Consider the following 23,922-nt stretch of genomic DNA (forward strand, 5'->3'; position numbering starts at 1 on the left):
AAGTAGAATGAAAAAGAAACCCAAAGGGCGGTGGGGAGAACGGAAGAACAACTGTGGTAGGGGGACTGGAGGTGGGGCAACACCTGGAATGTAAATAAATCAGATAATTAATTTTAAAAAAATGAAAATCAACACGTAAGTCTGTTGGCAACTACGTGAACAGTACTAACAGACACGGGGTAAAGTGGGTGGAGACTCAGGAGTCCTGTCTCAGCCCCAGCAAAAAGCTAATGGCTAACTAAGGAACACTGAGAGCAGGGAAACAGTCTTCTTTCAGTTTCAGGTCTGCCCTGAAAACATGAACATGGGTGGGTGTGGGTATGTTTTCAGGTAACATCATACAGACAAAGCATATTATAGTTATGTAATATAAACATACACATATGTAACAATAGTTAATAGGCTATGGATTTGAAAGAAAGCAAGGATGAGATATATGAGGGGTTCTGAAGAGAAGAGGGAAGAGGAAAATGATCTCATGACATTATAGTCTCAAAAAAGGAATATTTCTTAAAAAATCTGGTGGGGACTAGCAAAATAACTCAGAAGATAAGGAGGCTATAGCTAACCTTGACAAAGTCTGATGTCCATTTAATCATATGGAAGTAGAGACTGATGTCTAAAAGTTGTCCTGACCTCCACATATGTGCCAAACACACAAACTTGTACAAACCTAATGAAAAATTTGTAAATTACTATTCCTTATAAGAACTCATCTTGTCTTAGGAACAGGGGAAGAATGGTTATTCTTCCTACCACCAAAAAAGAAAAAAAATACTAATATGCACAAGGATTCTAAACATTATAGTAAAGTTGAATTGCAAAGCAGTTACTATAGTATCATCAGTCCTTTTTGAAAACTGAAGTCCCTACAAAATGAAAATAAAAAATTAAGCTGAGCAGTGGTGGCAAACGCCTTTAATCCCAGCACTTGGGAGGCAGAGGCAGGTAGATTTCTGAGTTTGAGGCCAGCCTGGTCTACAGAATGAGTTCCAGGACAGCCAGGGCTACACAGAGAAACCCTGTCTCAGAAAAAAAACAAAACAAAACAAATAAAATAAATTGATAGTAGTATTTTAAAAGATAAGTGTTCTACTATAATTTGAAGACCAGGACATCAAATATCATGAGATATCTATAACAGGATATATAGCATAAAATGTTTATCAGTAACATAGGTAGACTAAAATTATATACAAAACCATAAATATCACTTATGCTCTTTAGAATACTTCTATTCCTACTACTTTATTTGTAAAATGATGCGAATTCTACAGCAAAGGTGGCAGAAAGGCAGGTGCAAGGAACACAACTAGATCCAAGATACATTAGCATGTGGGCACCTGTAGTTCCAACATTCGGAAGACTAAGGCAGAAGAAACTAAGATCAAGGCTAGCCTGAGCTATGTAGGAAGATGCTATCTCAAAAATAAACAACACTAAAAAGTAAAGGCATGCTTTGAACTGACAAAAGACAGAACAGACTTTTCATTAAAAGCACAGTAACTTAAATACTTCAACTTATATGAAAACACATAGCCTTATCTTCAGCATTCCAAGTAGACCAAGCCCAAGCCACTCCAAAAAGAAACACCACACAAAACAAAATAAAAATCTTTTCTATCTGGAGCAGTGGTTCTCAACCTTTCTAATGTTGTGGGCCCTTTAATACAGTTCCTTATGTTGTGGTGACCCCTCAAATTAAAATTATTTTCACCGCTATCATAACTGTAGTTTTGCTACTGTTATGAATAATGTAAAATATGCATTTCTAATGGTCTTGGGTAACTGCTACGAAAGGGTTGTTCTACATGCCCCCCCGCAACCTCCCACCACCCAGAGATGGTCATGACCTAGAGGTTGAGAAATGCTGACCTAAACCCTTCCTAGGTAGGAAGGAAGAGACAGAGGAACAATTGGTGGGTGGCTATGCTTACGCTTAGATGACCATATAAGCAATACGTTTTGTCATCATATTAAAACTTAAGCCCTAAAAGAAAACCCTGTAAATATCTGAAAGGTTATACAACTATGCTTACCAATTCATTGGCTTCATTGCTACATTTTATAATACTGACTCACTCCACAAAAGAAGCACGTCATCTTGGGATACTGAACCAATCCCCTTGATTACATGTCTTTTCTCATTGTAAAATGGACTACATTCAAATATTACCTTTCCAGGTATTTCTAATCACTCAAAATAATTATCAATGTAGAAAGGTGAAAGAAATTAAAAGATTTACAAACATCACCAAAAAGCAATGGAGAAATTAATCAAGAATTTTAAAGGAATATAATTTACCAGGGAAAAGATCCATAATTTCTCAAGGATTTATGTGCCTACTTCAGCAAACAACTTTGAATTAGCTTAAAAAAGGAAAAAATAGAAAAAAAGTTCCAAACATTTCAATGAATCAAATCCATACATGCATAAACCCAACTGCCTAACAAATGCAATTCAAGTATCATATATGCAAACCAAAAACTATTTCATTATTATTTAGAAACAAACAAGTTTCTTTACCTGGATGCTTCCTTAATGACATTTTGTAAAAATATTAGCCTTGTTTGTAAACTGCCTTGTACATGCTTCAGTAAAGTGAAAATTCTTTCATATTCTTAAAAAAAGAGAAGGAAAAAACAATTAACTGGCTTTATACTCAAGACAAAAAATATTTTACATAAAAATATTACCATTCTTCAAAGCTTTTAGAGACCACTGTTAACATGTATATGCATGAAAGTATGTATCATCAAAAATAAAACCTTCCAAGAACTTTTTTTATTTTTATTTTTGGCTCAAGGCCCACTTTCTTATTACACCAGCACAGCAGTGTCGGTTATGTTTGAATGGATGCCAATACTATACACAATTCTTGCACCAAGAAGAGTTCTCTTGCATTCATGTGATGGCCTTAATGACTTTGGTTTGGGGCCTAAGCACATGATCCAGGTTACTATCATAATTCATTCATAGTGACAGGCAGTAGAGAAGAACTTTACAATCACATGGGACACTGTTGAAAATTGAATTTGGGCTATACAGGTGCTCTACCTCTTAGATATACTGTCAACCCAACATCAAGCCATGTAGTATTTTTCACCCTATCTGTTTGGGTTAGCTGTTCTAAAATTTCAACTCCTAGTTAGAACAGTCAAGATTCTGGGTCCCTGTCACGTAGCTGCATTACTGCATCCCTAGATAAGACTTTCTGCTGTCTACCACCCATACTGGAGCACCTGTGTACCAAGATTATTTAGTATTTTCCAGCTGAGTATGAAATTAAATCTTAAAAGAGTTCAGATATTACGTAATGAGTAATCTAGAAAATATGTATGCTTTTACTGAATTTGACTTGGTTTTGCCTAATTGAAGACAAACAAATTAATAAGTTTTGTCCCTAATTATACATACTTCTTCCTGGCTTTCGAATCTCTTTCATTATTTGTGCTTTAAGTTCAGTGTTGACCTCTTCATGGCTTCTACAATGCATCAATTTCTTTCCTTTGTTGAGTGAAGATGCTGGTATATTCTCTTCAGCACTTTGTTCTTTATTTCTTGGCTCCTCATGATTTTCTAAAAACCCACCAACAGTGAGGTCATTGTTTCCTAAATGTTCATGACCAAGGGCCTCTGTATGATTAGTTGATGGTTCCAAAAGATTGGGTGGAGATGTTAAAAATTCAGTATCCATAGCATTTGGTGTCATGTCTGATGGAAGTTGGTCAGCAACATGATTTTCAACCACATCATCTACTATTGAATCATTAGTGGCTTCTGAAATGAAACCAAAGAAATGAAACAAAAAGTGAGATCTGGTATTAAAGTACAGAATAAAAATGCTAAAGTAACCCAATTACTACAAATAACTACATTTTAAACTTAAGACATATTTAAAATAGAACCAATTTTATCTCTTTTCTACCCTATTTTAAGCAAAGTAATTAAACAAGTTTTCAGTATATACACCATTAAAATTGTCATTGTCATTTTTGGCTTAATAGTCCTACCTACCTCATCTTAAGTCTATTTCTATCTTTATAAACCTGTTATTCTTTAGAGAGAAAAGTAAACACTGAATGTTGTTTATTGCTCAAGATTCTGCAAGGAACACCAAACAGGGCACATTACATGTCACAGCACACTATTTTCTATTTGTCCTTTCAGTTCCTAGCCATGCAAAGTAATCTGGTGCCCACTTCTGCTCATTAGACCAGTAGACCCAAAAGTTTACTAGCTTGCCAATAAATACAAGATTCTTAGACATGAATCCCCTAAGTTTGATTGTTCACTAGCCTCCAGAGCACCAGCTAAACCCTTCTGTTCTGTATCTCACTGTAAAGACCTGGTTTCTACTCCTTCCCTATCCCTCCATCATACTTTCTAAATTCTACCCCATGGTTTGCAAACACTTCTTCGATGATTATTCTCCACAACTATTTCTCAGCCTTTGTCTAAGATTAAGGCTGAAAATCACAGTAATTTCTGCTTTAATGACAACCACACTCTCCTATTTAAAAAAATAATAATAACCAAACAAACAAACCACTTCTCTCCTTTTCAAACGTGGAGTAGAAATTGCTTTCTCATGAGTGTAAAAGTCATAATAGTCGCCGACTCCTCCACCTTTTAAATGTAATTTTAAAATCTCTTGTATTTAATTCTTTAAAGAAAAAAGCAAAAGACTCCTGCACTTTTGAGCAACACTCACTTATCTAATCCCTTCATCATTCTCTTCATACTGAGCTCAGTGCACATGCTCTGGCCTCTCTTTCACTGTGTATTCTTAAGCTCCCCCAAACATTCTAGGAGGTTCTTACAAGGAATTAGCTTGGGAGAACCTCTCAAATGCTTCCTTTGTGCCCCAGTCCTGACTTGCATGATAACAAGCAGTTTAACAAGGACCCCAAGTACTCCTCATGCGTGCTCCAATTGTATTAAGTTCTGTAGCACCAACGTCTATGCAGAACATCATCTACCAAAGATCTGACCTCAAAGAACTTTCTACTCCCACTTCACCTTTCCCATCTAAAACAAACTCATAGATGAGGTGCATCCTTTTGTAATATTCCAGCTCTTTGTCTTTAAGACAGTTGAACTTTCACTCTAGCAACTGCTCCACTTTCTTCTTTATGAGGCTTAATCCCATGATAGGTCACTTTTACCAATGTTCCAGTGATCTAGTTCTAACACCCAAACTATGGTATCTATCAAGAAAAACACCAGACTTAATGGCCAGTTTACACTGTCTGTTAGCTGCAGATATTTAATTGGAGTGATGACAATAGGTGGAAAATTAGGAGCCAGATCTACCAGGATGGATCGTCCACTCCTTAGCAAGCCTACTACATGCCTCCTCCCTTTCCCACAGATACTCCATATCCTTCCTTCTCTTTTCCAATCATCCTCTCTATCTCAGCAGTACACCTACTTTCTATTTATGGGAGAAGCAAAGTCCTGAGGACTCTTCTACTCCCCTATTTCTAATGAATTTGTAGCCCCATCCATTTTGTTCAACAGAAACTACATTCTTTCATTAGCAAGCTGGACCATTTCCTCTTGCCTTCTTAGTGGAGATCATGGTCCCTTCATCTTTATTTTAACCTTTCTATATACTAGGTCCACGATGCCAACATTTAAACACACTCAAGCAAAACCACCATTTTCATCTTCATGGATGACTCCCTAGCCTCCCTGCCCTTTACAGCTTAATTCAAAACCGGTTTTTCATACACATCTTCACCCTTCTTTATTTCTCATTAAAAAAAAAAAAAAAAAAAAAACCTTTCTGTCCTTTACTCCACAAAAAAATATTTGTGGTAGTAAGATAGCCCGAGACCAAAAGACGTTTCTAATTTGAATGGTCTGTTTCTAAAGCTTTTGAAACCATCAATACACGATTAAGGTAAACACATACTTATTGCTTTTCCCAAACTGCCTACTGTTTCTCAAGACACACTGTTAGGTCAAGTCATCTGCATTTACTAATTAGGCCCTGTGGATGCACAACAGTTATAGTATAACATCAACTGTCCAGTCAGCATTGACACCCTTCAATTGTTTTATACATTTTGTTTTTGAAGGTTTAATCTTATTTGATTCTGGGTCCAAGTGAGGTCCATGCATTGTAACTGGTCCTCTGACTCTACAAAAACTTTCTGCATCTCTCTTTTTGTTATATTTTTCAATAACAAAAACAACACAACAGATTTTTTTTGTATGTGTGTGTATATGTGTCCTAGAGTTCCCTACGATCTACCCCTCTTCTGTTACTTAACCTATTTTTCTGTCTCTTTTATTTCCCATGCAATTACTAGATCTAGAGGCTTGATCACACTGATATTCAATACAGGACAGGGGAGAAGAGTCAAATATATTTAAGAGTACTGAACAATTCCATCAAGTAGTAAATAATATTGGATTTCTCTCCATTTAAGATGTTATATAAGCCAATAAGGTCACTATGTCTAATTAATAAAAACATTGACTTATTAAATTTCCTATATTCCCATACTTAAAATGCTAACTAACCAGGTTACCACTTCTTTTGAACCATTCAATGGTCTCTCACTGTCCTTGGCATAAAATACAGAACCTTTATAAGAGGTTTGAAGGCCACCCTTGACTTGAATTCTGACTGTCTTTCTATTCTCTTCTTATTAAACATGCTCAATACCAATGCTGTAGTAGAATTCTTTCAGGTCTTAATATCTTTCTCTTTATGTATTTCTATGCATAGTCTCTTCAGCCTCTTTAGCACAGGGAAAGCTTAAATTCCCACACATCCACAAACATTCTTCCTGTCAAATATTTCTAGAATATACTAACATTTATCACACTTGTAATTGACTAAATGAGTTTTTTTCCTTGCCTACTATGAGGACAGAAATGACTACAGCCTTGCTCGCACCTGTAGCACAGTATAATAAACATTGAATAGTTAGCTGTTGGGTTTTACTGAACAAAAAAATGTTTATTTTAGCTGGTAATGACAATATTCCTTCGTAAATCATTTTTGAAATACCTGAAGATTTGCTAACATCATTTTAGAACATGGCAAAGTATGAATTTATAAAATGTTCATCAAAAAGACATCCGAGCTACTACATACCAATTCACAATAAATACTCACTGGACTCTGCTGAACAGTCTTTTTGTTTCTATTATAAAAATCTCTTCCCTTAGGAACCCCAAAATAGCAAGTAGTATTTGAAAGCCCCAAAGTGCTACCTTTATGCAGAGGAAGGGGTTTAATAAGACCTGGCTGTGCTTGCGTCATGGGTGCAGGTGGTCCTTTCCCTCCAATGTGGCTGTTCACAGCAGGGCTCTGCCTTCGGCCTCTCAAGAGTGGAGAGGCACACCGGCGCCTTTTTGGGATCCCTTGCATGCTTGGCTCTCCAGGCCGCTTGTGTTTATTCTGAGGTCCAGCCACAAACTCATCTGCTTCATCTATCATCATACCCTAGTAACAGATATGAAATGTTCTTGGATTTATAAACAAGTTTTACATTTTAATGGCCACCATTTATTTTACCTGATGAATAACAACATATTTATGGTATACAATACGACAGCTTGATCTATGTATACCATGTAGAAAGGGTTAATCAAGGGCGGGCAAAAAGGAATAGCAGGTGAGGGTGCTTTGGGTGACCTGAGTTCAAAGCCTAGATCACAAGAAAGGTAGGAGAGAACCAGAAAACTGACTCAACAAAAATTTGCACTCTGATTTCCCCATGTGTGTCATGACACATGAGTGCGCATGCACACATATATACACAATACATATTTTTTTAAAAAAAGATTTAATGATGGGCTCAGAAGCTAAGAGCACTTACTGCTCTTAATCCAGATTCTGTTTCCAGCACCCACATGACAGTTTACAAACACTTATAAATGCAGTTGCAGGTGACCCAGAACACTCTTCTAGCCACCAAAGCTCCTCTACACATGTAGGGAATACCTCACAAGCTCAAATACACATGTAAGCTAAAAAAAAAAAAAAAAAAATCTTAAAAAAAAAAAAGATTCAATGTAATTAACATGACTAATACATACCAACTTTGATGGGGTATGGCTGTTGGAAATATGTTCTTTTGGGCAACTTTGAGATATATAACACATTATTATTAACTAGGATAACAATGTTGTCAGGAGCTCACTAAAATTTATTCCTGAAGCTGGGATCCTTATCTTTCCCTTCATCCTTCTCACAGCCACTGGTATCTATCTACCTTTCTACTCTATACTAACAAAGAAAATGCCATTTTCTTGAATTTCCATGCAGTTTGTCTGTGTGTGTTGGAGGTGGAGGGGTACATTCTTGTCAGTGTGGATATGGACATGCCGTACTGTGCATGTGGAAGTAAGAGGACAAGCTCAGGTATAAGTCTTCACCTTCTACCTTGTCTAAGACAGAGTTTCTTATTCGCCACTGTGCATGCTAGACTAGCTGGCTCATTAGCTTCTGGGAGTCAACTGTCTAACTCCCAACTCGCCAGAGTGTAGGAATCACAAAAGAGTGCTACTCTGTGTAGCTTTTTATATGGGCTTTGGGGATATGAACTCAGTTTTTCAAGTTTGCATGGCAAACACTTAACCCACTAAGCCATCTCTCAAGCCCCTTTACCCAACTTTTAAGTAGTACAACTAACCTCAATTCTTTAATTGATAAATTACTTTAATATTAATACTTTAATGAGATATTCTTCCCCAAAAATAACTTAAGCTAAATTGACAACAGCTACCCAACAAATTATATTATAGAACATTTCAGAGTTACCTTTTTATCCAGTTTAAAGGGATTGCCAAATGTATGCAACCTTCGAGGCTGATCAGGATCAAGTTCTCTCAATGGAGAAGGTACTTGCTTGAGGTATTCCTGGTAATTCCCCATTTGTGCTATAGGTACACTGTGTACTTGATCTTTGCAGAAAGAATATATCAAATAAAAATTACCATCACAAATAATTACTCTAGCTATCCCATATATGAATACCATCCCCAATTTACTACATACTGGAAGTTAGCATAGAGCATGTATAAAAGTAACAGCTTTTGCTGGGCAGTGGTGGTGCACGCCTTTAATCCCAGCACTTGGGAGGCAGAGGCAGGTGGATTTCTGAGTTCGAGGCCATCCTAGTCTAAGAGTGAGTTCCAGGACAGCCAGGGCTACACAGAGAAACCCTGTCTTGAAAAACAAAACAAAAAAACAAAACAACAACAACAAAAGTAACAGCTTTTAATTCTTCAAAAGTAAATTTTAAAGTACTAATTTTATCATCTAGGCAAAATAAAGTAAAATTTGCAGAATATAGTAGAGTGAAACTGGCACATGAATATACATATGTAGTGGTGGGAAAGCTTTAGTCATAGTAAGACTTCATGATGTGAGTTACAAAAGATGCCATAGAAACAAGGAAGTAGCAGAATACGCCATGAAGTGGTCACCCAGAATCAAACTATCAGATGTTAACACAGTCCAAGAAAATGACTGCAGGTGTCCAGATGTCTGAAGAAGTATGACTAAACTGGTAAGAGAATTTGTGGTTAACAGTGACAGGAAGAAGAAAGGTAGAAAATAAGGGATGAATTACCTTTTAAAACATTTTTATTTTTAATTATGTGAATGTATATCTGAGTGAGTGTCTCTTTTATGTCACATGTTTCAATTAACAATGAGAATACTATAAGCCTGTATAATGTATACTATCATCTCCTTACAAATTATAAAGAAAAATAATTTTAAAAGCAGAAATAATATTTAAAATCATACTCTAACCTTCATCTTGGCCTTTAAGAAATTTGCGGGTGCTCTTTAAAAGATTGGATCTCATTCTTGTTAAATGATCCAGAAGATTCCGTCTTGGTATATCATAAGCATTTCTAAAGGTCTGTGGCTTCAAATCCTACACAAACACATTCAAGGATAAAATATTTCTAAAAAGAATTTAAAATCTCTTTAGCTTGAAGCATAGGCCCAGAAATGAAATATAAAATATCTAAGCTAACTAGGCAGCTTTGAAAGAGCAAAAGAAAACAAAGACACATGATATAATATTAACTACAACATTTTAAAGCCAAAAGATAAAAGAGATTTTATGGTAAGCTCAACAAAATAAATCAACCTTTAAGTTTTAAGATCTTTTAGTATGTTCTGGTTAAGGGAAACAAATCAGTTAACAAAAGCCCTTCTTGAACCTCTGGAAGGGTTTGACCACCACTCTGCTCTCTGAGCATGTGCCCTGAAGAGCAAGCATGTGAGTTTATAGTTAGCTGACATCATCACACCTAGCTTAGAACACTTTCATGGTCTGGATGTCAATTATCTTGATACCAGTCTTCTATCACAAGTTCTGTGCTTCTCTGACCTGTACCTTGCCTACTTTGGTTTTCTTTTCTTCTTCTTCTTCTTCTTCTTTTTTTTAATATATATAGTACTGAGAGTGAAGCCAGGTACTCTCAGATGTTAGGCAATCATTCTACCATTCAACTACATCTCAAGTTACACAAGTTCAATGAAGAGAATATATTTCATTTTAAAAAGGTTCAATTTACCAACTTTTTGAGTTTGTGCTCTTTGGATTTGTGTTATACTACAAAAATCCTCATTAGCTTTAAACACTATGAAGACTTTCTTTTTTTCTTCTGTATGCTTAAGGTTTAATTCTTATGATCATGATTGCTTCAAATAATATGAGGCAATTATGTTGTGTAGGGATATCCACTGTTGGAGCAACTTTTAAGAGGCTTTTTCCCATTTTCATTATCATGGCACGTCTGTTAAATGACTGCATGTGAGAACCTACCCTATTTCATTCTACCTCTCCTCTATTCAACCACATAAGATCATTTTGCTGTAATTACAGCAGTTTTTCAGTTCTAAATCACGTGGCTGCAGTTGTCCAAACTTTATTCCTTTTCCAAAACTGGTTCAGCTATTCCAGACCCTTTATATTTCTATGTAAGTGTTATAATCAGCTCAGTTATTCTATTGTCTACAGAAAGGTTGCTGAAAAGAAAATAATTTTAACAATGAGTTATAAAGCATGGTAAAGTCTTAAGTGTAAATGAATTCTAACATCAGCTCTGTAACTTAAAGGAATCTTTAAGCCTTTGTTTTCACTATTAATCAACTCATTCACTCACATACCATATACAATTTCTGTTTTAATTCTAAACCTCAAAGATTCGGTGATAATGTAAGTATTCGTCTACAGCCATATAGAAATGGGCCTTTTGAAGCCTGGACAAACTGTTAGCTGACATAAACTGTAACTTGTTCTATGACAGAATACAACACAACTAAAGCAATGTTAAACTGTTACCTTATTTAGTAAAGCAACCTGGAACCCAGTGTACTCCTTCATATTAAGGTCTAGCAACCTGTGGGGGACATCCTCTGAAATACCCTGCAGCACTTGAAAACCTTTCCTATGAGCCATTGACAACCCATGTGACCGGCTTCGGACTTTAATTCCAGTTTCCTGCACTACTTTTTTGCCTACGGATCCGATGACTCTATCAGATTCAATTTTGGCCTAGAGTAAAAAGAAACAAAAATTATTTCAATACAATCTACAAGTTTATAAATCAGATGCTAGTGACTATGCTAAATTATATATTGAATTTAAAAATTTAAAATCAAGTAATCATAGTTTACATTAGTTGTAAGTAAATCAAACATACCTTAATAACCAATGCTTTATCAGTTAAAATAATTACAAGTCAAACCTTTGGCTGCAGGACAAATATTCCTTCAAGTTATTTTATTAATACCTGTCACACATAAACTATGAAGTATGTTTTATAAAAGAAAACATTCCCAATTCAGAATCAACAGGAAATGAGACAACAAACCACTTGAAGAGATGATTAACATAGAACTACATACACATTTAGAGATGTGGCAAACCCGATGTACACTTTAGCCATATTTTGACTCCTTCTAAATTACAGAGAGATGTCTAAAGTACTAGAAAACTTAAAAAGACATTCACAATTTGGATGGAAGTAAACTGCCTACTGCTTGATATTCACCATATCTTAATAGAACTTATAGCCAGAATGATAAAAATCCCATGGTATTACAAACAGTTCCAAAGAAGCTTCCAGGTTTGAAAAAAATACATACAGGCTTTAAAACACAAAGCAACACAGAATGTTATTTTTCCCCTAAGGAAACAACAACAATCATATACAGGAAGTTAAGCAATATGCATAAATGAGAAATTATAAATATGTAGAATCAACAATTATAAAAATGTAGAATCAACAAGATCTTGTCTGTAGTCTGTTAGATACGATACTAGCACACTTATAATTCCAGTCACTCAAGACTGAGGCAGGAGGTCTGCCAAATTCAAGTCTGATGCTGGTTAACTTGCTTCAAAATGAAAGGGTTGGCTAGTGATAGTAACTCGGTGGCAAACTGCCTACCACACAAGAAACCCTGGGTTTGACCTGAGTACCTCAGTAATAAAGAGACTCCTCAAGAACTAGATAGCATTTAGACTATTAAAAATGTTAGCCAGCAGTTAAATCCTTAATGTTGACTTCCAGTTTCTGACATTACCTGCTGACTCAATTTTTTGAGGTATGAAATGACACTGTAACTGAGTCCATACTCCATACTGTCTGCTATCAGATTAGGCGCACCCATCATTCTAACAGCTTTCTTCAGGGGCTATAAAAAAAAAAACAGCATTCAATATCAAGTTGTTAAAAAATGTTCTATATAGTAACTATTAAAAACTTTTCACTCCAACTTCCATTCTTTGCCTTAAAAGGAACACAATATAGCAATACAGTAGTATTATTTATATTTTAGTAAAATGTTTAATCAGTGCCATGAAAAGCAACTTAAGGTAGTTAGTATGAATTAGAAGAGTAATAATCCAGGGCATTAAGAATGAAGTCCTGAAGTGCTCAATACAATAGGGAGATACTCATTTGGAAGACAGAAGACACACGGTGGGGGTAAGGGGCTGTACACACAATCTGAGCTAGTTATACAACTTATCCTGAGTTAGCTCTTACTTTTAGAAGGAGGAAAGGACATCTATCTTTAACTTAAAGTTGGTATAGAATTATGTGTGTTAGTACATGGAAAGCATTATAAAAAGCACCTGGCATATAATAAGCATTCAATAGATTTTGATCCATACTATTATCATTAACTGAGCTTTTTATGTATCATCAGCACTTATATAAATAAGATATTTAAAAAAAGGCTAAGAAGCTCCTGAAATTGCTCACAAAATTTACAAGGCTCAGAAGTTCAAGGACTCTTAGCCAACTGGGAAAGCTCAGACAAACACATAAGGGCCCCTTGCCCCCCACCCCCCAATAACATAGCAAACAAGCTATGAATGAGAGTGCAAGTACAACACAGGAGAACAAGCATAGTAAGAAGTTTAAATCTTCAGGAGTAAGGAGGGACTAATTCAGAATCACTTTATACAGTAAAATATCACCAACAGACACAAAAACAGAAAAAAACTCAATGGCATGGAAAGTGCATAAGCTCTGCTGAATCCCAGATCAAAACCCAGAGCTCCTATTTATGTAATACTCACGAAGCTCTGGGTAAGTCTTAAAGGCTGTTAAAGATAACAGAGTCAACATATGTACGAGTTCCTTCCTTCTTACTCTCTCTAACATGACTTTTAGAGAAACGTAACTTTTACAACCATAAAATCAAGCTATTAATCTTCTAATGATATAGGGAGAGCTTATAAAGATTATTCTAGACAGAGGTATAAAATTTTTGCATCAAAAGTAGAAAATAGAATTAGAAATGACCACTTACTTTCAATTCCTGACTTTATCCCTGAGGTAGAAACAAGTCATTTCTGTCTCACAGAGAGACCTTAAGGATCAAACACCACTAATACACACATCATGCTTATGACAGTACCTGGCCTTCACGATACAATATTCACATATTCTCACAACCACTATTATTCTACAAACCACTAAAATCTATAATTACACTCATATGTTATCTGTACATTCAATTTTCATGTTATTTATAGGGATGAGTAAAGGCTTATAATACCGGCAATAAGCTATGTGTCAAAATCTATTTTAACAATATTCTTACCCCAAGATAGTAGGGAGGCATTGTCTTCAAATAACTTTCAAATGACTGTCTCCATTTCAGAGTTGGTTTTGCTTTGTGCACTTTGAACAAGTCATCTACAACAGACAACAACAGAGTAGCATCACACATTGTTCTTAACTCCAGTCAAAGTTCCTCTCTCAAGTCTACATTGTTACTGCTGAGGCACTTAACACCAGAAAATCTTAACAAAATTAAGAGTAGTAAACTTGGTCCTAGAAGTTTTTATTTGTAACCCGATTTTAAAGGTGAAAGGCTGTTAATTATGGTCTAAAAACAATACACATTAATGAAGTACCATCAGAAAATACACAAAGAAAAAAATCTTATGTCCTATTAGAAAAATCAAGTATGTACAACATACAACATCTCCTATATTAACTACTAATATCTTCACTACAATTTTTTAATCTGATGGGTTGTAGAAGGAATGTTTCTCAGTACTGCTCAAAAAAGACAGCCAACTTGAACCTAAAAAGAAGACACTGCATTTTCTTGTGTTTTAAGTATTTTCCAGGAGTGGGGACATAGCTCAGTTGATAAAAGTGCTTGCCATTGTGAATATGAGGACCAGAATTGAATTACTGGCAACAATGAAAAAAATTAGGTATCGTGCCCCAGAGCAGAAGAGATGAACAGGCCTCCAGGGCTCATGGCCAGCTAGCAGCAAGACCCAGGTCCCAGGAAGAGATTTATGGTGTGGCCAGCTATGGCTAAGCAGCAAAGGTTGTTGTCAAGCCTGACAACCTGAACCTAAGTCAATCTCAGGATTCCCACACAGTAGAAGGCAAGAACAACTCTCACAAGTGATGCTTTAACCACCAAACACGCACCATGACATGTATGAGCACATGATCACAAAAACACATGCTAGCACATAAATTTAAACACCTGAACAACCACTCAGGGAATGGCTTCTTAAAAACAATGCCTGAGAATGATCTATTGCTTCCACACGTACATACTCACACAAAACTAAAGAGTTAGATAAATTCCTAGAACACATATTTAGATTTTTGTTAATAGAGCATATTTTATGCATTAAACAGAAAGTCTACCCCAGAAAGTATCACTGAGTAAGAAATCTTACTTGTAAAAAGTTAAAATATTTAATTTCAAAATTTAAATATAGTAGTACCTCCACTTGTAAAATATAAGGATTTTACAGTAGGTTTAGCATTCTCATTAATTTTTAGAGATAAGATAGGTCTATTTCTTAGCTTTGTATAAGAGCACATGGCAAGAATGACTTACCTAAGAGAGGAAGGAGGACTGGGTAATTGTAAGGCATCACAAATAAGTTGACACAGGTCAGTGCTGTACTAGCTTTCAAGTAACCAAAGGGATGGCCAAGTTCATTATACTTTGCACTATTGCTCACATACACCTGTTGAAAAGGAGGGTTGAAATTCATATTCAATAAACCTGCAATGAATGATATACAAAACAGAGGTTCAGTTTAGCTTCTGTGTACATGCAAGTGTGTGCGGAAACCAGAAGTTGACACTTAGTGTCTTCCTCACTTGTTCTCCGTTTTGTTTTGTTTTGTTGACACAGTCTCTTACTGAACCTAGAGTTGACCATTTCAGCCAGACAATAAATCCCATGGTCCTCCCATATCCTTCCCAACAAAGAGAGAGGCTGTTGTACCTGGCTTTTTACACAGATGCTAGGTATCCAAAATTTGTATTATCAGGTTTGTGTGCTCTTACAGCAAACACATTACTGACTGACCCATCTCTCTAGTCCCCAGTTTAGCTCTGCCAGAAATATCTCACCTAAATTTTTCTTCACTACTAGTTTTTCAGCTTACCTGCCAACATGTTTGAGGAGATTTCCTTTCTAGAATAAACTGAGTCAGTGGTGAAGGTTCCAACTCATATTTGTCAAAAGGCAATTTGTCAATAACCATTGGCTCACAGTCTGTACAGGAAAACTTCACTACAGGATGAGATGTACGAGGTGGCTAGAGGGGAAAATCTTATTACTATTTACACAAAATACCAGAAATCAACACATCTTAAGTACCTTTCTCTTATCAAAGCTTACTTCCTCAGTCTTTTTAATAAGTTAGGTTTCCTAGAAATACCACTAAGCTGGAAAAATAAACAAATGTTTAAATTATGTAATATTACCAAGAAAAAGGAAAACATAAAAATCCATAAAATGAAAATCCATCTAAATTCAAATTTATCATTAGTTAAATGCAAATTTTAGAATAAAAAGCATTCAACTAATTTAGAATTAAAAGGAATTTATTTTCATATTTAAGAAAGAAATGTACAAAAGCCCACTAGACCTCATTTGCGGCAATTACTTAAACAGAGTAGTAACTTCCAAGCTAATCACATTCCTTTATTAATTTCTACATAGGCAATACTCAGACACTATTTACAAACTGTAGATATAAAAAGATATAAATAATTAATGCATATCTAATAAAAGACAAACTTTATACGTTAGCTTTCTTTCTCTATTTACCAATGGATTCCTCTGGCTGGTTATTCCTCTGGTATATTCCTAACGTACCTAACACTTTATTTTGAAGACTCCTGTCCTAAAACCATAAAAGCACAACACTTTTAAGGATCCAAACTCTCTCGCTTCTTCTTATGTCTACAGCTGCCTACTGGACAGAATCTGACTCTTACATGGCCTTCATATACACTGTATCTAATTTGCCTCCAAACAAGTTCTCTTGTAAAGACCTCACCAAAGACTTCCATGAAACTACAGTGCAACTCTAAAGCACATACTAGAATACATGAATGGGACACGCATACTCAGTACTGGTTGCTGCCACCTTCTTTCTGACCATATTAAACCTCCAATTTCAGCAACTAATCTTTCTTACCATTTTAACTCAGATCTTCACTGTTTCTCAAGTTAAGACTACACACAACTGCTTTCTAACTAGTATTCCTACTAGTCACTCTACTTCAATAATCCTGTTGTCATTTCATGTAGTTCCCTACCTAAATGTATGCAATAAAAGTTGCAGCCAATCACAAGGCAGGAGGGGCTCACACCTTTAATTTCAAATAAAAGCCTCACTGCTTTGGTCTCTAAGGCATTCTTCCTCACTCATGTCTTAGACTCCATGCTCCAGCCATGCTACCCATGTACGGTTGTACTAGTAGGTCGTCATCTTTCCTGCTCCAGTGTTTTACTGACTACTTCATTATTTTCCCTTTTAAAACTAAAAACTTTTGGGCTGGCTCAGGGTAAGGGTACTGACTGCTCTTCGGAAGGTCCTGAGTTCAAATCCCAGCACCATATGGTGGCTCACAACTACCCATAATGAGATCTGACGCCCTCTTCTGGTAAGTCTGAAGACAGCTACAGTATACTTATAATAATAAATAAATCTTTGGGCCTGAGCGAGCAGGGCCAACCAGAGTGAGCAGAGGTGGAAAAATTCAATTCCCAACAACCACATGAAGGCTCACAACCATCTGTACAGCTACAGTATACTCATATACATAAAATAAATACATAAATCTTAAAAAAGAAAAAAAAAACTAAAAATGAGTAAGGTGCTATGAACCAAACTCTGGGAAACTTTTCTAGTACCCCTTCCCAATATAGAGACTCAAAATACACACCAAGCAGTTAGGTTCCATTTCCTGATATTACCTGCCACCCTGTCTTCCATTACAGTTAGCAAACTGTGCTCTACAATATGTATGTCTAAGAATCTGGCCATAGACTGGTAATGTTCAAGATGGTAAGTATATTCTTGCCTAGCTGCATTTTGTTTAAATATATTTGGAATATGTGTGTGTGTGTGTGTGTGTGTGTGTGTGTGTGTGTGAGAGAGAGAGAGAGAGAGAGAGAGAGAGAGAGAGAAAGACAGAGAGAGAGAGAAAGAAAGAGAGAGAAAGCAAGAGAGAGAATATTTAGAGGGAGAAAGAGAAAAAATATTTCACCCAAATATTTTAACTTTAAATGAGGGTATAAAATATTTTAGTCATTTGTTTACCATCTTTCAGGACAGTCTTAAAAAATTCATTTTTCCTTTTCTCAGAAGAAAATCTATATCTAGGTAAAGAAAATTCTTAAATGTATTTCCATTTAAGTCTCCAAGCAATTTTGGAAGATAAAGAGTCATGATCAAGAGGCTCACAGCTAATAGAAAACCACTTTTTAACTTCAGGAGCAATACTTTTTTGAAAATTAGATTTGTAGAAATGTCATTCCCCTGTTAATAGCCTTGAATTAACAAATTTTATCCAGTACTATCCAGTACTATTTCTTATGACCATTCTCATCCATCATTTTAGTATCTCTTAAATGAACCATATTACTAGCCCTGCATGTAGCCTACCTGCCCTTCCAACTTCCTCCTAATTTGTACCAAGTTACTTTCCTAAACTAGTGATTCTTTAAAACTGACTTCACATGCACTCTGAACGGGAACAGGAACAGCTCACATTCCCTAAATTTTGCATTTAAAACCGTAAGCAGTTTTGTTTTGTTTTGTTTTAAACTCATTTATTATTATACATAAATACAATGTAGCTGTCTTCAGACACACCAGAAGAGAGCATCAGATCTCATTATGGGTGGCTGTGAGCCACCATGTGGTTGCTGGGATTTGAACTCAGGACCTTTGGAAGAACAGTCAGTGCCCTTAACCACTGAGCCATCTCTCCAGCCCAGCAGTTTGGTTTTTAACAGTATTCTAGTTCCATTTACTTAGTAGCAATCTAGTAGCTACATCTTCCATTCTCTAAATGCACTTTGTTCTTTTTTCACTTCCATATTTTTTCTCACTTTCCATGAAATACCATAGATACTGTTGGTATCAATGTCAATGCAATGGTATGAATGAATAATCAACAAAGATACTTCATAAAAATATGGGAAGAATTTAAAAAAAATTTTCTAGGAAAAAAAGAAATATCACCAAAGAAATAAAGCTTGTTTATAAGCGCAAATCAAAAAATTACATACATTTAATCAGGAAAAGGGAGGAAAAAAAAAGAGTAAACAAGGTAATACAATGAAACTTTAAATATTTACTTTCATGTGCTACTACACTTAGGATGGAGAAAGAACTTATTAATAGACATAAACTTGAAGTTCATATCTCAAATTAAAACTTATCATGATGAGACATAGTTTAAAAAAAAGTACAAGTGGCTTATTTTAACATGAATAAGTTACTTGCTCAAAATATCTGAAATAGAACCTACCTTCTATTTTTTAAATATTTATTGATTTTAAGATTTATTTATTTTTATATATGTGAATACACTGTCACTGTTTTCTGACACCAGAAAAAGGCATCAGATCTTATTACAGATGGCTATGAGCCACCATGTGGTTGCTGGGAATTGAACTCAAGACCTTTGGAAGAGCAGTCAGTGCTCTAGGACCTACCTTCTAAGAGTAATATTAATAAGTGTCATGGCCTAGATGCTACAAAAAAATTAATCAGAAAAAAATAGATTAAACAAGTCTGAATAGATATGATTTTGTTTAAATGTATTCTACTATAAAGAATACTGCTAACGTACCATGGTCACTCAACAACCATCAATATTCATTAAAAACAATTCATGTGGGTAAAATGAAAAAAATCCCCACAAGCTCAACTTCCAAGTTGCAACACATTAACTAAAGTTGTTCTACAGGTATCCAAGTGAACTTGAATTTCTAAGACTATGCCTGAGAGACTACAGGCAAACCTGAAGGCGGGTGGTCAGGTGATGCCTATTGCTCCAAGACAAGTGGATCCTCCTGCATCCACTTGCACTTTATTGTGTAAACCTTGCTCCTCCCCACACCCACCCCAAGTTATCCATGATTGGTTAATAAAGATGCCTACAGCCTGGGCTGGGCAGAAGGTTCCCAGGCTTGGGGTCTCAGTTAGAAGGAGAAAGGACAAGAGAGAGGAGGAGGAAGAAGGAAGAAGTTGCCATGGAGTAGGTGGGTCATGAGCACATAGTCATGAGAGTCAGCCTGTTGGAGCAGGAGCGGGCCAGGAAGAACATGGAAAGTGGTATCTCTGGGTTACAGACAGGGAAGTAGACAAAACAGCATAGAGAGCATCTATTGCTTTAAGGCTTATTTTAAATATAAAGATTTTGTGTCCTTTATTTGGGAACTAAATGATCTAAGGTGGGGTAGAAATCCCCAAATAACAAGTTATTGAAATACAAATTATCACGAGTATACTATACCTTCATTTAAATTTCAATTTGTACCCCAAAGATAAACCCTCATGCTACATTACACTTAAAATTCAAATAAAGAAATCTTCCTACATTTACAATTCAGTATCCAAATATGAGTAACAAAAAGGTAACCTAGTATTAAATTCCAAGGGAAATAAGATATTTTTTAAATTGTTGCTTCATAAGACCATATGTAAAAGCAAATAATGACTTATTATGATAAGCACATCATATATTTATCTAATTTCTGCAAATGAGACACACCTTTAAATAACAATTGGACTTAATATCACTTCATGCTTCAAGCCTGCTTGTGCTACATAGTTAGTTCAACAAAGTTTGAGCTGCAAAGCAGGACCTTCTCTCAAAATCAAGGAGCTCCATAAAACAAAATCATCTAAATGGTTATTATCATCTAAATAGTTATTAGTAACTGGTCATGGTTACTCTGGTACTTACTAGTGTTGGAGAATTCTGATCTGGCCAAAAAGACTCTGGAACAGGCCAATGGCCTATAGGAACCCCAGTTTTAGGATTTGGTCTGACATATATGAGCTTGTGACAGCTATGCCAAGGCTGAGATCCAAAAGGTCTTGATATATCTGGCTGCCCCTCTATAGCAAAGAGGTTAGGACAAAGAAAATACATTAGGGTGAGGAAACAAAATTAAAATACATCCATTACTACTCAACAATGGGCTTTCCTCTGTTTTTTAAGTGGGAGAATGTCATGACTGCTTTGTTAGACTGCAGAATTCACTAGCTAGTAAAAATCTGCTCATTTTGAATGTAATATTCCTACATCTTCCTCTTCTGTACCAATAGCAATTGTGTAACCATGACAACTGGTCTTGTTAATCTTTAAATTTTATTTTGAGCTAGGATCTCTATGTAGCCTGCCTGTCTTGCTGGCCTCAAGTTCAGCAATCTACCTCCCAAACGCTTGGACCAACATACACATAAACAACACACAATTGGGGTGGGGGAGGTCAATAATTCATAAATCAAACTCAGAATATCTGTAAGGACAATACAATACCTTCAACAGGGGAAGGATCTGGTCCTGCCTTTTCAAAGTTTATTACCACTCCACTTTGTACTTTCTGCACCAAGGATTCCAGACACTGATTAAGCATTCTTGGGGAACATACCGAGTATGACCGGCCTGAGATAAAAAGAATGAAGTAAGCTAGTTAGTTGTAAAAAGTCAAACTCCCATAAAGACTACAATAGCGTTTTTTTTATGACAATATTAATAGAAATTAAGTGGTTGGTATTTCCCAATTTTAAGGAAGAATAAACAAAAATTATTATTTCCAACCAACAATCTCATTGTAGGTGAGTATACAATTTTCTTCTTCTAAGCTTAGGTAAGGTAAATGGAGCATAGAAACCCTTGGTTGAACAAATCACAAAGGAAAAAAACTATCAAGTATCTATGCACCTTTATAAGGCACTATCTCCAACTGTTAAGCCAGTATCTTTAACAGGCATACATGTACACATCTAGCAATAACTCCCCAAAACTGATGATGAATGCAAATACAGAGGAGATAATAATTATTCAACTGGTCTCCTGGCCATTATCACAGATTTTTAATTATTTCCACCATGATGCTTGTTGATTATGGGCTTTCCTCTGTTTCCCAGTTAAAATGACCCATTCTACAGATTTTTATGCTTTGGTAGAAATTATCAAACATTACAATGGATGAGATTGGACCTAAAAAATAATCATTGGAGAAACATTACACAGAATAAGGCTCAATTTGTAAAGTATAGAAAAAGTTGCTTTTTCTCTTCAGATAACTTCAGATTAATGGTAATTTTTTATAAAATGATTTATTAATTCATTTTTTCTAATTTCTGTAAGATCTTTGACAATTTTATTTCATAGTACCTCTACCTCCTCAGTGTTAGGATTAAAGGTGTACGTCACCACGCCAGCTAAAGGAAAGTTCGTCTAACAACTTCAAATACCACCACTTGTTACATAGGTCCAAAAAACTAACATTCATGAAACCCAACAGTACTTATCAAGACTACATCCCACCATTAACAATGCAATTTTAAAACTACAGGTATGTCAATGTTGTTTGACAAACATGCAAATTGTGAAATGTTCATTTTAGCATATTCAGATAATCTGTTTCAACCCTCTGAGTTACTTTTAGCAAAAACCTTACCTCCTGTCACTTCACACATTGGTGTGATAGCAGAATCATCCAAAGGCACACCTGTCAACTGTTCTGATTCTACTGACATGGTGCCAGGCAACCGCAGTACTAAAGCAAATAGTCTCTGATCCCAACGAAAAGGTTCCTTGGTCAATTCACTTCCAGGCAATGGCGAATTAAGAGGTAAATGCAGCTGGAAGTAATGGAGAAAAATAAGTAAGCTTTTCACAAAGATTATTTTATTGTTGTATACGTATGGGGTGTTCTGCCTATATGTATTGTCTGTATACCACATGTGTGCCTGGTGTCCATTGAAGCCTGGAAAGGCATCAGATCCTCTAGAACTGGAGTTAAAGATGGCTGTGATCTGTCTCATGGGTGCTGGGAATCCAATCTCGGTTCTCACAAAGAATGAACTTTAACCTATGAGCCATTTCTCTAGCCACACATACTACTTTTTAAAGCAACTTTAAAAACACAACAAAACCACACTCTCTTAACACATCCAAAAACAAGTTTCACAAGTAAAAGCTTCAAATATATCTAATAACATATACTATTTTACTATAAAGATTTTAAGTTGAAAGACAAAGTTTGTATTACTATAAATAGTTCGACAGTTACAAGCATGTACTACTCTGACAGAGGACTCACATTTCATATCGGGGGTACTTAAAACTACTTCTAATTCCAGTCTCGGGATGAAACACTTTTGGCCTCTTTGGGCATATACCACTACACACACCACACTCCCATACAAACAAAAATAAATCTTAAGGAGGCTAGAGAGATAGCTCAGAGTTTAAAAGCATTGGCTGCTCTTTCAGAAGACCTAGATTTGATTCCCAGCACCCACATGGCAATTCACAACTGTTTGTAACTCAACTATCACTGCTCCTTCTGACTTTCAAGATCACTAAGCATGTACAGTCATATACAAAGAACACAGAGTTACATTCAGGCAAAACATCCATACAAACAAAATTTAAAAAAAAAAATTTAAAAGAACAAATCTTAAGACAATCAAAAACCTTGGCTGATCATTATCCCTAGTATAGTCTTAAAGTACAGTTTACCACTACAAGTCTTTAAATAAGCACAATTTCACAAGAAGCACACTTCCTAGAATAGAAATAAAAAAATGTAAAGGATTGTTAAGTCAGTAAAGAAAGTTGAGTTTTTAATCAAGGTAGAATTGAAAAAAAGACCTCAATTTAATTTTAGAAATCTTGGTGTGAGATTTCACACATAGCACATAAATAAGAAGTAAATAATCAAATTTACTTTTAAATGTACTCATCAAAGAGACTGACTGAAGATGTTTTTAATTGTTATTTTAGTGCTCTTAAAAGAGGCACAGGACCACCTCAAGCATTCAGAAGCTCTGCTGGAACCTCACATACACAATATTAAACAACTGGTCTCTAGTTGCATAAAG

At 35.7% G+C, this 23,922-nt stretch overlaps 1 protein-coding gene across 5 annotated transcripts in view; it reads right to left on the reverse strand.

Annotated features, from left to right (window-relative positions):
• Ints6 (integrator complex subunit 6) overlaps nucleotides 1-23,922 on the reverse strand; it is a 72,853-nt gene that overhangs the window by 3,630 nt on the left and 45,301 nt on the right. For 2 of the 5 annotated variants that reach the window (XM_031362773.1, XM_031362777.1), the window contains 13 exons: nucleotides 22,494-22,677; nucleotides 21,347-21,472; nucleotides 20,768-20,922; nucleotides 15,940-16,092; nucleotides 15,381-15,513; nucleotides 14,109-14,203; nucleotides 12,579-12,689; nucleotides 11,332-11,544; nucleotides 9,786-9,912; nucleotides 8,787-8,929; nucleotides 7,235-7,466; nucleotides 3,419-3,781; nucleotides 2,528-2,621 (listed from right to left, as the gene is read on the reverse strand). In XM_031362773.1, the coding sequence (XP_031218633.1) occupies nucleotides 2,528-2,621; nucleotides 3,419-3,781; nucleotides 7,235-7,466; nucleotides 8,787-8,929; nucleotides 9,786-9,912; nucleotides 11,332-11,544; nucleotides 12,579-12,689; nucleotides 14,109-14,203; nucleotides 15,381-15,513; nucleotides 15,940-16,092; nucleotides 20,768-20,922; nucleotides 21,347-21,472; nucleotides 22,494-22,677 (2,129 nt within the window). Of the gene's footprint in view, nucleotides 1-569; nucleotides 674-2,527; nucleotides 2,622-3,418; nucleotides 3,782-7,234; nucleotides 7,467-8,786; nucleotides 8,930-9,785; nucleotides 9,913-11,331; nucleotides 11,545-12,578; nucleotides 12,690-14,108; nucleotides 14,204-15,380; nucleotides 15,514-15,939; nucleotides 16,093-20,767; nucleotides 20,923-21,346; nucleotides 21,473-22,493; nucleotides 22,678-23,922 lie in introns of those variants that run through there. The other 3 variants (XM_031362774.1, XM_031362776.1, XR_004116476.1) reach the window with 3 other exon arrangements.

This window comes from Mastomys coucha, unplaced genomic scaffold (assembly GCF_008632895.1).
Source record: "Mastomys coucha isolate ucsf_1 unplaced genomic scaffold, UCSF_Mcou_1 pScaffold9, whole genome shotgun sequence".
Taxonomy (NCBI): Eukaryota; Metazoa; Chordata; class Mammalia; order Rodentia; family Muridae; genus Mastomys; species Mastomys coucha.